Source organism: Pongo abelii, chromosome 1 (assembly GCF_028885655.2).
Source record: "Pongo abelii isolate AG06213 chromosome 1, NHGRI_mPonAbe1-v2.0_pri, whole genome shotgun sequence".
Classification (NCBI taxonomy): Eukaryota; Metazoa; Chordata; class Mammalia; order Primates; family Hominidae; genus Pongo; species Pongo abelii.
Window position 1 is genome coordinate 210,797,396 of NC_071985.2, and position 15,292 is coordinate 210,812,687.

The 15,292-nt window shown below is 51.8% G+C and overlaps 1 protein-coding gene across 2 annotated transcripts in view; it reads right to left on the minus strand.

The window, feature by feature from the left end:
- EPHB2 (EPH receptor B2) overlaps nucleotides 1-15,292 on the minus strand; it is a 211,806-nt gene that overhangs the window by 128,696 nt on the left and 67,818 nt on the right. For both annotated transcript variants that reach the window (XM_024232185.2, XM_024232190.2), the window contains exons 2-3: nucleotides 13,058-13,122; nucleotides 9,445-10,129 (exon numbers count right to left, since the gene is read on the minus strand). In XM_024232185.2, the coding sequence (XP_024087953.1) occupies nucleotides 9,445-10,129; nucleotides 13,058-13,122 (750 nt within the window). The remainder of the gene's footprint in view (nucleotides 1-9,444; nucleotides 10,130-13,057; nucleotides 13,123-15,292) is intronic.

Below are 15,292 nucleotides of genomic sequence, written 5' to 3' on the forward strand. Positions count from 1 at the left end.
CCTAGTCTGATGAGAGGATTCAAGGAGGTGACTGGGCAGGAACGGCCCACCTGGGTGAGCATTTGGTATGTGCAGTGTGGGACAGAGTGGGGGCTTTTCTCTTTGGCCAGAGGTTAGCCAGAGTGGGGGAGCTTCCTTCCCTGAGGCTTCCTTACTCCTGAGCCTTCATCCTGGGACTGTTCCATCCTGCCCTGCATCTCTTGATAGGAAAGCACCTCGTCATTCAAGGCCCAGACCTGGGTCTCCTCCTCTCCCAAGAAGCCCTCCTGGTTGCCCCAGTGGGGTCAGCCCCCTCTTTCCTTTGAGGTCCCACAGTCCTAAACATGAGCCCCTTAGCCAGTTATCTGCCAAGCTCTTTTCACTTCCACCATCTCAGGGGGTCCTCCGTCATCTGGAGGTAGGCAGGCCAGGGTGTAATGTTTCCATTTCCCAGGTAAGCAGACTGAGGTTCTTTCTATCACACCCTGCTGGTTGCTCTCCATAGGGTCTACAGGATCGGGACTCAATGACCAGGTGGATAAGACATGGGCCTCAGGTATAAAAGGTGAGTACATTCTGGCATCCATCCTCTTCAGGTTAATAAGTTGTCCCAGCAAGCTGCAGAAAGCCAGGTTCAAATTCTAGCTTGGCTACTTAGTGGCTGTGTGGCCTTGGGCAGCTTGATGATCCTCTCTGGGCCTCAGTCTCATCATTTGTAAAATAGAGCTAATAATACCAACAGAAGTTTCAATAAGATAATGGAAGCATAGCATATACCACAGTGCGGGACACACAGGTGGCACCTTTCACCTCCCTGTCTCGGGCCTCCTCCAGGCCTCTCAGGACTCCCCTCAGCCTTTGAGGGCAGTAGAACTGAAACCCTGGCAGCCCTTCCACCATCCTCCCTTGGCCAAGAACACCTTTCTTCTGCTCTTCCCTGGATGGCTGCACCTTGTCTGGGGATAAGCAAGAGGCTAGGGTTTAAAAAGAAAAAAAACCACCATCATTTCCAGCCATTTTTTTCCTGGACTAATTGCCCTTTCAGCCCTTGGTTCTTCTCATCCTCCAAAGCCCTGGGAAAATGGCTCCTCCTCCAGGAAGCCTTCTTGGCTCTCTCCCCATTCCCTCCTAAGCACCCCAAGTCTGTAGTTATGGATAGAGCTCTCTCCTGCGCCCTAGACTGGCAGCCCGAGGGATGGTATGGAGGGCCTTCAGCATCTGGGCAGCTCCCACACCTGGCATAGGAACTGGTACACAGCAGGTGTCCTGGAAGTGGTATTTGAGTGAAAAATGAATGAGTTGTTCTGAAGCCCAAGTTGTCCCATATTTCCTACCCAGATCACTAGGAATTTGAAGACCAGAGAGAAAGAATCATCTCATGTCTTGAGATCCAGAACCTTCCATTTAGCTGACTCAGAGAGGAGAGAGGACTGAGGTGACTGACCCCCACCCTTCCCACGAGCATGCACTCTGGCTGCCTCCAGGCCTTTCCACCTCCTCCTCGCCTGCCTAACTCTTGCTCCTCACTCAGCTTCCACCAGAGTGACCCCTCTTCCTGGAGGCTGTCCTCTGACCACCTGTTCCTGGCTGACGCTCCCCTGGATGGGCTGGGTACCTCTGTCAGCTTCCACAGACCCTCCCTGCCTGCTCTGCTTTCCTCAGCACAACCCCAGTCCCCCTGCACCTTCACTGTCTGTAGATGTATCTGTCACCATCTCTAGGCTGGGTGGGCCTTGGGGGCAGGGGTCATCATGGCCATTTCCAAGGCCCCCTAATGCCTGGCACATGACACTCAACAAGTGTTAGCTTCCTGGTCCTCTATGAAGACATCATTGAGCCCTCCAAGAAGCAGAAAAATCAAGAGCTGAATGATTTCAGTGGATGTCTGATGGATGGATGTATCATGGACAGATGGATGGATGGATGGATGGATGGACCAATGGATGGATAGGAAAGGGGAAGTTGGGGAGGGTATAGAATTTTTCCTATTTTTAAGAGCAAAGGCCTGAATCACTTGAGTACATTGGCCAGGGTCCCTATCTAATTCCCTTCACAAAAGGCTGGCCTGTGTGGTCTCAGCCCTGGCCTGGGGCTGGGGGTCTGCAGGAGTTGTCTGTCCCCACTCCTTCACCCTCAACTGGGTGTCTCCACCCTGTCCTTGAAGAGAAGCAGCAGACTTTTCTGTGTGGGGGTCTGGGCCTCCCCTCCCACCCAGCATTCCAACTCTCACACCCTTCCCCAGTCAGCATAGCACAGGCTGCCAGCTGGCGGCCTCCCTCCCAGAGCCCACCCTATTGACCGCACCCCACCCCCGCAGACTCCCCCAGACACATCTGGGCCACTGGTCCAGCCTCTGTAAGAAGGGCTCGAGCTGAAAGCAGGGTGGGAAGGAGGATCCAACTCTGAAGGCCCAGAAAGGACCCCCGGCCCCTCCCTCCCTTGGCTGGGAAGCACAGGATTCTGGAGTAAAACAGAAAATAAAGCCACAGGCATAACATCCCATGCTGGAGAGCATGCCAGCAAACAGGCACTCTCAAAGGCGGCTGCTAGGAGGGTAACTCAGTCCAGCCTTTCTGGAGGGTAATTTGGCAATGTTTGTCAGAAGCTCTAAAAAAAGTACATGCCCTTTGACCCTACAATTCCACACCTAGAAATGTATCCTACGCAAATAGCAGCAGCAATGCAAAAAGACAGAGAAACAATGAGGCTCACCCCAGCATTTGTTTAAGATAGTGAAATACTGCAAGCAATCTATCTGTCAATCAACAGAGCAGTAGTAAATAAATTATGGTACATTTATTCTATGGGATCCTAAGAGCTTCCCCACAATGATGTTATAGCTCTAACACGATATGCAAAGATGTCCACAAAATATTATTATCAAAAATTCTCCTCCTGGGCATGGTGGTTCATGCCTGTAATTCCAACACTTTGGGAGGCTGAGGTGGGAGGATCATTTGTGGCCAGGAGTTCAAGACCAGCCTGGACAACATAGTGAGATCCTGTCTCTCTGAAAGGAAAAGAAAGGAGAGAGAGAGAGAGAGAGAGAGACAGAAAGAAAGAAAGAAAGAAAGAAAAAAACCCATGTAATTTAAGCAGAAGTCCATTTTTTTCTTAAAACAAAAAATCAATATGTATAAATACACATAAATCCACCTGGAAGAACCTATACCAGTTTGTTTCACAGTGCGTATTTCTGGATGATAGGATTATGGGTGATTTTAATTTCTTCCTTTTTGCTTATCAGTAATTTCTAAAGATTCTACAAATAACCTGCATTGCTTTTGTGATAAGGAAAAGTTATTTTTTCCTCAAAATAAAAAGCTCACCAGGAAAAAAAAAAAGTTCACAGGCAAAGACAGTGTTCATAAAAGTCCTTAATCTTATTTTTATAACACTCTTCTGGGTATTTTCTCATTTACTCTGTATAACAGCCCTCTGTTTATTCTGTTTTGCAGATGAGAAAACAAAGGTTGGGAGAGGGTCAGTTGCTCACCCAAGGTCACACAGCTAGTGAGAGGTAGGGCTGGGGTTTGAAAGCAGGTCTCTAAAGCCAAGGTCAAGGAGAGGCCATGAGCTGGCGAGAGAGCAGGGGCTGCACAGCAGGGCAGGGCAGACAAGAGGGAGAGGCTGGGAGGAGAAACCCAGCAGCTGGGAACTGGGGAGTCTGAGCTGGAGCCAGCGAATCAACATGTGCGTGCAACCACCCCGAGCTGGCTAGCAGCCCCTCTCCCCATCCAAGCTAAATATTAAAAATCCCATTACGCCCGATAGCATCGCAGCAATCATGCTCACTGCGGAATTGCCTCCAGATCCCTCACAGATGCGGCTTGGCCACTGGGAGAGAACAGAGCAAGGTCCCCAAAGAAGGCTAGGTTGGGGGTTCCTGCTGGGCAGGCGGAAGTCGGGACTGAGGTGGGTAAGGAGAGACCAAGGAGAACAGGGATCTGGAGACAGGCAGGCTTGGAGAAACTGAGGCAGGGGCACATTCACAGTCACACCTATCGTACTCTGGAAAGAGTCAGAGAAACAGACTTGGGTGCGGGTGGCTGCTGCAAAGAAGGCATTCCAGGGACACCTTCTGCCACTCCCAGCAGACCTGCTGGTGGGAAGCCCCAGCGGGGACTGGCGTTGGGGAGGGAACAGGGCTCTTCTAAAGGAAGTCCCAGGAATCCTCACCTGGCAGCTGTATGCCCAGTGTAGACCCCAATTAGGCATGCGATAAAAAATGAACAGGTGAATAAATAGGGGAAAATTGCATCCTAATCCCTATACCCTGCAAAGCACTTTCTACCCATCAAATGTGCCTTGTACTGTCACACCGTGGGGCCTTTATTCGTATAGTTCTCTCTGCCTACAATTCCCTTCCTCCCTACCTTCACCCATCCAAATCCTACTCACTCTTCAAGGCCTAATTCAAATGCTACTCCCTCCTTGAAGTCTTCTGAGATACCCAGTCATACAAGATGCCTTCTTCCTCATGTTCTCAAAGCACTTTGCCTGGATGGATCTCATTTGTGGCAGGACCATACTCTGCCTCGTTCCCTGGGTATCTGAGTCCCCTCCTCACCCAGGAGCCACTTCAGACCAAACCCTGAGTGTCAGGGTTTCTCAGGGACCCTCTGCCTGGAATGCTCTCCCCCCAGCCTTCTCAGGCCCATCAGCTCAATGATACCTCTTCCAGGAAGCCCTTCCTGAAGCACGGCCACTTTTTGATCTCTATTGTTGCACAATTCTTTCCCCCTTCACTCATCACATTCTGCAACTAGGTTATTTATTTGCTCACTGACTTTTTCTTCTGTCTTCTCCTATCCACCCACTCAGACTAAAAACTCTGGGAGGACACTGATGTGTCCGTCTTGTTCATTTCCGTATCTCCCTGCACCTGGAATGTGTCTGGCTCACAGCAGGTATGCAATGCATATTTGTTAGAGGGCTAAATGGCCCACAGAGGTTACTCAAAACATGCGTGTTGAATGGTTGGCTTCCCCAGGCCCCTCCCCTCTCCCATTGTGCCCTGTACACAGTAAGCATCAGAGGAAGTTGGTCAGATTGAATCAGTTTAGCCCACTCACTGCATTGGGAACTAGTAAGCCTTTGTTCACCATCACTGCCCACACCAGGGATGGTGGCCACTCCCTGTGAGGACTCCCCCACTCTCCATCTGCCAAGAAGACTTAATCCAGCCTTATTTTCTCTAATTTATATTAATAAAGCAATGGATGTTTTCCTATTAAATTATATCTCAATATTAAATGCATCTTTTCAAACCACATCCTCTTAGAGATTCTGCTAATGTTCCACTGCCCCGGGGGGACGATCCCTGGGGTGGTGTTGGGGCTGGGCTAGTGTCCTCTCTTTGGCCTTAGATCCCAGCTTGGCCCAGCCAAACATGTGTTATCACATCGTGCATCTGAGCTCATGGTCCTGGTACAGAATCATCAGGACTGCTTGTTTAAATATGCTGATTCCAGCTGGGCACGGTGGCTCACGCCTGTAATCGCAGCTTTTGGGAGGCCAAGGCAGGTGGATCACTTGAGTCCAGGAGTTCGAGACCAGCCTGGTCAACATGGTAAAACCCCATCTCTACTAAAAATACAAAAATTAGCTGGGCATGATGGTGCACGCCTGTAATCCCAGCTACTCAGGAGGCTGAGGCACAAGAATTGCTTGAACCCAGGAGGTGGAGCTTGCAGTGAGTTGAGACTGCACCACTGCATTCTAGCCTGGGTGATAAAGTGAGACTCTGTCTCAAAAAAAAAAAAAAAAAAACAACAACAACAACAACAACAACAACAAAAACAAAACAAACCCTGCTGATTCTTGGCCCCATCTCAGAGCCACATTCCCAGACCTGGGGGAGAGGTTTGAGTCAGACCCAGAAACCTGCACTTTAACCAACTAACCAGGTGACTCGGATCCACAATAAAGCTTGAGAAGCCCTAAGCTAGAGGACGAGAAAGCACTTGGCCAGTGTTACTTGGATGTGAGCTGGAATCATCATTCCTGCACGTCCTGCTCCAGCAGGGCCGGTGCCTATGGGGCTTGGGCTGCAGCAGCCTCACATCTGGGTGACAGCAGCACAGGCCACAGCAACAACTGGTGTCCTTCTGGGCTCCCTGAGCTCATTAATCACACCCTGATTGGCTCCCACTCACACTCAGTGGATGGCTGGGCTGGGCTGAGGCCTCAGGGAGGCTGTCAGGTCCAGGGGAAGATGAGAGTGGAAGAGAGCCTGGAAGGGAGCCAGGGCTGGGCACACCTTACCCCTGACCCACCTTGTACCCTCACCATCTGCAAGGAGTAGCTCTGACTCTGAGAACCTGCCTATGCCAGGCAGCCTCTAACATGGCCCCATGATCCCACCTCCTGGCATTCACACCCTGTGTAATTCCCTCCCCTGGAGTATGGGCTGAATTGGGTGACTTGCTTTTAATGCAGAAAATATGGCAGAAGTGGCAAGATGTCACTTCTGGATTAGGTTATAAAAGATTGTGGCTTCTGTCTTGGGTGTTTGCTGGTATTCTCTCTCGGCTCTCTCGCTCTGGGGAATGTCACTGCACGTGCAAGAGGCCCATGTGGTGAGGGACAGAGTCCTGCCAACAACCCCGTGAGTGACCTTAAAAGCAGACCCCTCCCTGGTCCAGCCTTCAGATAAAACTGCAGCCCCAGGCCACACCTTGAGTGCAACCTCATGGGAAAATCTGAGCCAGAAGAACCCAGCTAAACCACACTTGGATTCCTGACCCTCAGAAACTATGAGATAATGAACGTTTGCTGTTGTTTAGAGACAGGGTCTTGCTCTGTCACCCAGGCTGGAGTGCAGTGGCATAATCATAGCTCACTACAGCCTCAAGTGATCCTCCCACCTCAGCCTCCTAAGTAGCTGGAACTACAGATGCACACCACCACATCTGGCTAATTTTTTTCTTTTTCTTTCTTTGTAGAGACAGGGTCTCACTATGTTGCCCAGGTTGGTCTGAAACTCCTGGGCTCAAGCAATCTTCCTGCCTCAGCCTCCCAAAGTGCTAGGATTACAGGCATGAACCACCACATCTGATCTGTTGGTTGTTTTAAACTGCTAAGTCTTGGAATAATTTTTATGCCGCAATAGGTAACGAATATACCTTCTCATCTGAACATCCCGCCTGTCACAGTTCTTCCTACATCCCTCCTCCAGCCCTTAGCCATGGCCATACCAAAACTGCCTCCCTAATGGGCCAAGTTGATTCACGTTCCCAGGCCTTTATTCATGCAGCTCCATCCTCCAGCATTCCTGGGCCACCCACCCAAGACTCAGCTCCAATGTCACCTCCTCTGTGAAGCCTTCTGTCATTTTCTGTGCCCACTGTAGCCTGAGCAGTTCCTATTAAAACAAGTCTAACACATCACCACCTTTGTACATTTATATGTCTGTCTCCCCTGCTAGACGCTGAGCTCCAGAAGGCAGAGCCACAGTCTGATTCTTCTCTGTACTGCCTGATGCTTAACATAAGGTCTGACACAGAGCAGGCTCAGTAAAAGTTTGATGACTTAACAAACCACCAACAATGAGTGGCTGGTTTCCCATTCACTTGTTCTGCCACCCACACCCTGTCTCACCACTGCCACCTTCCAAGGCTGTGCACTTTTATACCCAAGGACGTAAAACCAAATCTGTTATCTTCCCCAAGAAACCAGCCCTTTCTCCTAACTTGCCCATTTCTTTTCTAGAACCATCACCTTTCTGCAAGCTGGAATGCCCTGTTCCCTGTGACTCTTACCTCTCCTCCCTTTCCATCCTGTCTTCCTTCCCATCCCATCCCTTTCCTTGGCAAAACATCCTTTGATCTCACCTCTCCTCTTCCCCAGTACTGGTGGACCCCCCACTCCAGGCTGCCACTGTCTCTTGAGATGAAAACAATGGTTTCCCTATAGGCCCCTTCCTCCTGTCTCTGGCACCCCCATTTGTCCTTCTAGGTATCTTGAAAAGCTGCCTTGCTTGTCTCTGAGGGAAAAACTACAGAGCTGGTAGATTTAAAAAGCATTTTATCACGTAAGGATCACTGCAACCACCCCCAGGCTAAAGTATCCCTGGTTCTCCAAGGCCACTGGATTAGGGTCCAAACCTTTAGCCTGGCATCTGAGGCACCCCAGGATCTGGCCCCAACCTCTGAATCCAATGGGGAATGCAAGAGGACATGACACAAGTAGCTTCAAGTCCCCTATACCCCCAGCACCACCATCACAGCTCACAGGCTGAGCACCTGGGCTTTGTACACATCATCTCATTTAGTTAACATCTATTAAGCACTTCCTGTGTACTGGAAACCATTACAAGTACTTTGCATGCATCAAGTTCCTGACTTCTCACACCAGCCTAGGAAGGAGGGTTTTACAATTGGTCAAGGTGATACCGCTAGGGAGTGGCAGGGGTCATTTAACCCAGGTCCTTCAACCTTCACAGCCTTCTTAGCACCAGGCCGTACCTCTCCCAAACTTCTCATGTTTGCAGACCACCTTCATGGTTCTTTGCCATATTCAAACACCACTTATACTTACTGAATAGTTTTCCTTAAGCTAACAGTGTGGCATGGCGGTTAAGAGGGTGGGCTTTGGAATCCCAGATCCTCTACTTAGTCTCTGTTTAAGCTGAGCCTCAGTTTCTTCATATACAACAGTACTTTCTGTCACAGGGTCCTTGTGAGGATTAAATGAATTAAGTCATAGAAGTGCTCAGCACATAGTACAAGGGGGAGTCGTGGGCCTGGCTCACAGTAAAACTGCACTTCTCTATCTCTTTGAATAGGAAGTAATCTTGTGACTTGCTTTGGCCAGTGAAATGTGCACAGAGGTTATGGCGGGGGCGCATCCCAGGTGGCAGCTTTAAAGCCAGTATTCCAACTGCCACACTCCTTCCATCCGTCTGCCCTGTGGATGGCAACATCCCGAATGGTGGCGCTCCATCCGTTTGGCTCTCAGAGGGTGGAGTCCCAAGCTGATCCACAACGGACATGGAGCATTAAGCGGAGAAATAAACTTTTATTGTTTTGTCACTTCAGCATTGTCTGGTCTATACTGACAGATTAAAAGCTCAAAAAATGTTAACTTATTAATATATAAATGTTACTTACTATAACGTATGTTTTCTTAAAAGGGGAACCATATCACCTTTGTAAAGGAAGAAAAAGACACCACTTGACATACTCATATGATGATGTAAATAAAAAACCTTTATCCTGTGCCAACCCAGATTATCTGGCATGCCACCTGCAGCATGTGCACGGATCGTTTTCAGAAAGTGGTATATTCAAGTGCCTCCCTCTAAGAAGCTGAACGATGGTTGCCGGTTTGGAAACCCTGGCCCTAGAGTGCTTCATGGTCAGCTCTGAGCTTCAGAGGCCAGGCCCAAGTCTGCAGCCCGAGTCTGCAGCCAAGACCAGTTCTATGCATTTGCAGGGGCACGTACCCCACCCTGGCCCTTACCTCGGCAGACGGTGCCATTCTCAATGGCCTCGAAGCCTGCTTTGCACATGCAGCGCCCGATGGGCACCAGCCACTCGCCGTCCCCATTACAGTAGAGCTTGATGGGTACATCCACCTCTTCCGCATTGGCGATGCAGCTGCCTCGGGCAGCCACCAGCGATGTGCTCTCAGCCCCCGACAGGGTTTCCTGGAAGATGGCGCCATTCTGGATGATGCGGGGGCACTTGCGGTAGAAGACACGCACGGCGATGAGGGACATGCAGCCGCCATAGTCCTGGAAGGCCAGGTAGAAGCCGCTGCGGGACACAGGTCCGAAGCTCCGCACCTCGGTGTTGATTTTCATGACACGGCCACCCAGGTCCACCTGGGAGAAGCTCTCGTCGGCTGCAATGGTATCCACCTTCACCCATGGATTCTCCATCCAGTTGGGGAAGGTCTTGGTGGCCGAGTCAAAGTCAGCCTCATAGTAATAGAGGTTGAAGGTCTCCTTGCAGGAGCCAGGCACGCTAGGGATGCTGCTGCAGTCACGCACTGAAAACTTCATCTCCACATGGATGCGGTGGGCACCACGGCGCCGGATAAACTTGGTCCGTAGCCAGTTGTTCTGGCTTGACTCAAACACGTTGCACACCTGGTACGTGCGGATCGTGTTCATGTTCTCATCGTAGCCACTCACCTCTTCCCACTGTGGGTAAAATGCTCGTCAGGTGGGGAGGTAAGGGCTCAGCCCCAGCCCACACTCAGTCTAAGGTGGAAGACACAGACTCTGCCTTAGGGAATCCTCCAGTCTAATGGTGAAAACATCAGAGAATTCCCAATCTGATGGGGGAGACATGCCAATCAGGTGGGACAGGCACACATCCTGCTCTTGGTATTCTGCTAGCTGACAGGGGAGACGTGGCTCTTATTGTCAGGGGTACACTAATCTGATAAAGGAGACAGGGACCCTGGCCAGGAAGTTCCCACCTGGAAGGGGAAAATAGGGAGAACCCTTCCCCACTTAGGGAGCTCCTTCTGATGAAAGTAGACATAGCTTTGTGGTTGTGGGGGCTACCAGTCTGATGGAGGAGACAGAACCTCTGCCCTCGGGGAGCCCCCTGTCTGACCAGGGAGAGACAGCCCTTGCCCTTGGGAACTCTCGGTCTGATGGAGGAAGACAGTTCTCATCCTCAATGAACGCCTAGGATGATGGGGAAGACAGGGCCCTTCCCCACGAGAATGGCTCTGCTCTGGGGCTTTGAGCTGCTAACATTTCCTCTCGGGTACCTGGAGGGAGGCCGCCCACCCTCCCTGCCTGGGGAAAGTACTCCTGTACCCTCACTGGGGCAGCCTGGGCTCTCACAAACCCAGCAGAGAGATGCTAAGCCTCACTGCTGCAAGGGGCTGGGCCAGGTGGTGGAAAGTGGGGGCTGGAAGGGCCTAGGACTCGGGTTATCTCCTCACACTCACGGACCAGGCTCCTTCCCACTGCTGAGCCTTTTGCACACTTCTGTGCCCTCCTGGGGCATCGTCTCTGGTCTCCTCTGCAGCAGGCTCTCTGGCTGCCTGCTGTTTGCATTCACCAACCTTCCCGAGGGCCTTCGGGAACAATCTCCCTGCGTGAGTGCCCAGTACACTTAGCCCTCTTGGGCCAGTGTCAGTGGGACTGAGAGCTTGCTGAGAGAAACCACCCTTCCTGTCCTTCTCCCGTGTCCCCTTTGGTGTTGGCTGGCTTCACCTGGGGTAGACCCAAAGGAGCCCCAACAGCAGAGTCCCCTCTCCCATCCATGTCCGGGGCTGGGCACCCTAACAGAATCTCATTTCTTTGGCGCGATTATCGCACAAGGTCTGTATGGTTAGACCCCTTTTACGGAGGATGAGGGAGTAGAGACCAGAAGTGAGGTCACTTGACCCAGGTCACACAGACCCAGAGCTGTTCGTGTGCTTGCCTGTGCTGCCTGGAAACACAAGGACCCCAAGTGTGCCCCAGGAGTCCTGGGTTCTAGTCCCAGCTCTACTAACTTGATGAGTGGCCTTGGGCAAGTCATTTCTCCCTCCTGGGCCTCCAGTTGCCAAATGTGACTGTGGGGGTGGCAGCTGATGGAAGAGGTGTCACCCTCAAGTGGGTGTCCTTTATCCTGTGCCACTCAGATTCCCTGGGCCAAGTCTGTGCATGTGGAGCAGGGGCTGGTAGCCTGGGGAGGGTCAGGTGCGATGAAGGGTGAGTATACATGGGGAGGGCAGGTCTGGAGCTGACTGGCTCAGCCTCTTCTTCAATGGCGACTCTGAAGCTCCCTACATTGCATTAAATTTTTTTTTTTCTTTTTGGTGGCACCATGTGACAAAGTCAGCCCCTCGTTACAACCGCTGCTCTTCTTCAGAACTTAATTAGAACACTTAATTAGAGCACTCTGCCTTTCTCCCCTCTCTCTAATTAACATGCGGAGGCCCTGCAGCCTAAACACCCCAAATAATTGCGTCCGGGGGCCCTGCAGCCCAGCCTGGCCTCATTACTGGCAGGGTGGGGCTGTGGGCCCAGCCGCCTTCGCAGATGGAAAATTGGTGACAAGAAAGAGCCACAGAAAGCGGCCTGACCCTGGGGCCCTGCCTATTGAGAGCACAGGCCTGGTGGGGGGGGGGGGGGGGGGAATGCAGTTCCCTGGGGCAGCAGCTGAGTCCCAGCGGAGGAACTGGGGCGGGGGGAAGGGAAGGGCTGGGTTGTAGAGTCCAGAGCCCTCCCCAGAGACCGCAGGGATGAGGGATGAATATTCAACTTCATGACAATGACAATGATGATGATGATTATAGCTACTCTTAACTGGGAGCCCAATCTATGCCAGGCATTATGTTAGACACTTTGCAGGAAAACCTCGCAACAGTCTTGTGAGGTCTAAAACATCATCACCATTTTATAGATGAAGAAACTGAAGCTCAGAGAGATTAAGGAAGTGCCCCAAATCACACAGCTGGTGAGTGGCAGAGCTAAGACAGATTTTCAGGAGTATTTGACCCCACAGTCTGTAACTTATGCCAGATCTTGCTCTTGGAGAGCTCACAGCATAGACCCTAGGATGATAAGAACCAAAGGAGGGGGAGCTTTGTGTTATGGGGTCCCAGAAAGCGGGCAGAGAGAGCTCAGTCATAGTCCTGAATACAAACCTTAGCCCTTCACTTATTATCTATAGGGCCCTGGGCAGGTGACTACACCTTTCTGAGCCTCAGTTTTCTTATCTGTAAAATGGAGGTAATTCCTCTCCACGAGATCAGAGATGATGTGTATAAAGGTACTTAATACAGTATCTGACATAGAATGGGTACTCAGGAAATGACAGTTCACTTTCTTCATCTGTAAAACGGGGGTAGTGAGAGCACCTACTTCTCAGCCTCACCCTAAGGATTCCACGGGATAAAGGCTGAAAGCATCCAGCCTGTTGTCATGGTAACTGGCTCCATCAATGGTAGGGGATCATGGCTCCATCAATGGTAGGGGATTGGGAGGGTGGGGCTGAGAGAGGCCTGGCTCTGGGCCCTGAAGAGGGCGAAAGGGGTTAGAATATGAGGGGGCATTCGGGCCCTGCAGCAGGGCTTGAGGGATCCTGAGGACCAATGCAAGGTTTGGGGACCACTGACTCACCCCTGATGGAGGATGCACCATCCAGCCCAGCTCAGCAGTCGCTGTAGTGGAGTCCATTAGCGTTTCTGTGGGGAGAGCAAAGAGTCACCGCCCCGCCTCACCTACCAGGCGCTGACAATCTTTCTGTTGGGCCCTCATCCTTTTTTTTTTTTTTTTTTTTTTTTTAGACGGAGTCTCTCTCTGTCGCCCAGGCTGGAGTGCAGTGGCGCGATCTCGGCTCACTGCAAGCTCCGCCTCCCACATTCCCACATTCAGGCCATTTTCCTGCCTCAGCCTCCCGAGTAGCTGGGACTACAGGCGCCTCCAACCACGCCCGGCTAATTTTTTGTATTTTTAGTAGAGACAGGGTTTCACCGTGTTAGCCAGGACGGTCTCGATCTCCTGACCTCGTGATCCGCCCGCCTTGCCCTCCCAAAGTGCCGGGATTACAGGCGTGAGCCACCGCGCCCGGCCGGACCCTCACGGCGGGGCCCTCATCCTTCTTTACTGAGAGCCCCGCCTACTTCCATTGCCCCAGTCATCTGACTCTTAACTCTCCAGACTGCCTTCGGTTTAGACTCCGCCTCTCTACTCCATTATCCCTCCTACCCCCACAGCCTAGCCAATCGTCTGATGCCACTCCTCTAGGCCCCGCCCCTCCAGGCCAAGTCCACCCTTACATCATGGTCAGGCTCTACCTCTCGGCCAGTCTAGTCTCACTGACCTAGGTACTGTCCTTCCCTTCCTTTTCTGGACGGGGAGGGTCTTACATCCACTAAACCTGGGGTCTACTGGATGGGTTTCCGAGGGTCTGCCACTAAACCCCTGATATTTTACATCAAACTCTGGGATCTGTTTGCTTTTCAGCTTGCATCAAACTCTCAAAAACTGGAACTTGGGCCTTAGAGGGGCTGTGCTTGTGTCCCAGCTGAGACCTCTCAGTTTCCCCTCCTTGCCCCTCTGGCGCACACATCTTGTCAGTACACTCTCCCTTTCTCTAGAAACCTGGAGTCTTCCATCATGTTCCTATCACTGGGGCCCCTCCCCCAGGGCTCAGGCAACTCTGCCCTCAGGACAGGGTCCCGGGAGTGGAGAAGTGTTGAGAGCAAGCACTGCAGCCAGTAGGGGCCAACTGTCACATGGCCTGTGGGGGTTCAGGAGACACGTCAGCACCTGGACCATCTTGGGCCCCACTTGCCTCCCCCGATTCCAGCAGCTGCAGGGAGCCACATGGCCTAGGGGGAAGAAGAGCCACATGGCCCTGGAGACCCCCATTCTCCCCAGGTCAGGTTCAGGACCCCTCTCCTCTACCCCTTCCTTGCCTCTCTGGCTTCCAAACACTTTCTGAATGGAATTGCAATACACCGAATGAATTTAAATGGACCCCTTTCAAGCGTTCATTCAACAAAATATCCTGATGCCCATTATGTACCAGGCACTGCACTGGGCGCCCTGAGAGAGAAAACCGTGGCTAGCAAGACCCCACCATGGAGCAGTTCCTGGTCTGGTAGTGGAGATGAGGTGTAAATATAAATAGCTATGAGAGAGTACGGGGAGAGACCTAGAAGGTCACAGTGACACCACCTCACTCAGTGAGAGTGGGTGAGAGGTATGCTTGCTGCCATTCTCCAATTCTGTGCCCAGGGCAGGCAGCACTCATCAATCCCCATACTGCGGCCACATGATGCTTCTTGCCACAGTGTTCCAGGAAACAAATACGAACCATTTGAGATGCTATCCCTGGTCCAGCCCAACCGCCTCCTTTCGGAGACAGGGCAACTGAAGCACAGGGTTGAGAAGGGGCTTCCAAAGATTGCATAGGAGTTGGTGACACGGTGGGAAGTGCAGGTGTCTTGCCTCCTAGCCTATAAACTTTTAGGCACTTGAAACAAATAGTTTGATGGTCTGGGCTAAATGACAAGGACCAGGAGATTGGGGCTGTGTGCCCAGTGTCCAGGCAGCTGAGAAGGTCCAAATGGCAGATAATTAGGGCTTGAATTATGGCAGGGGTGGAGGGGATAAAGGGTGGGGACAGGAGGAAGCATTTGGCCAGAGGTGACTCCAGTCAGACCCATGAGCTGACAAGAGAGGATGCAGAAGTGTCCCCACGACCGCCTGTGGCTTGTGTCCCTATGCACTGGCATCCCCATGACCGCCTGTGGTCACTGTGTCCCTTTGCACTGGGGGCTGGCACAGGGAGGGGGTGTGGGGTAAGGGTGCCAGGGACGGGGGAGCCAGTGCCAAGGGCATCTTTTT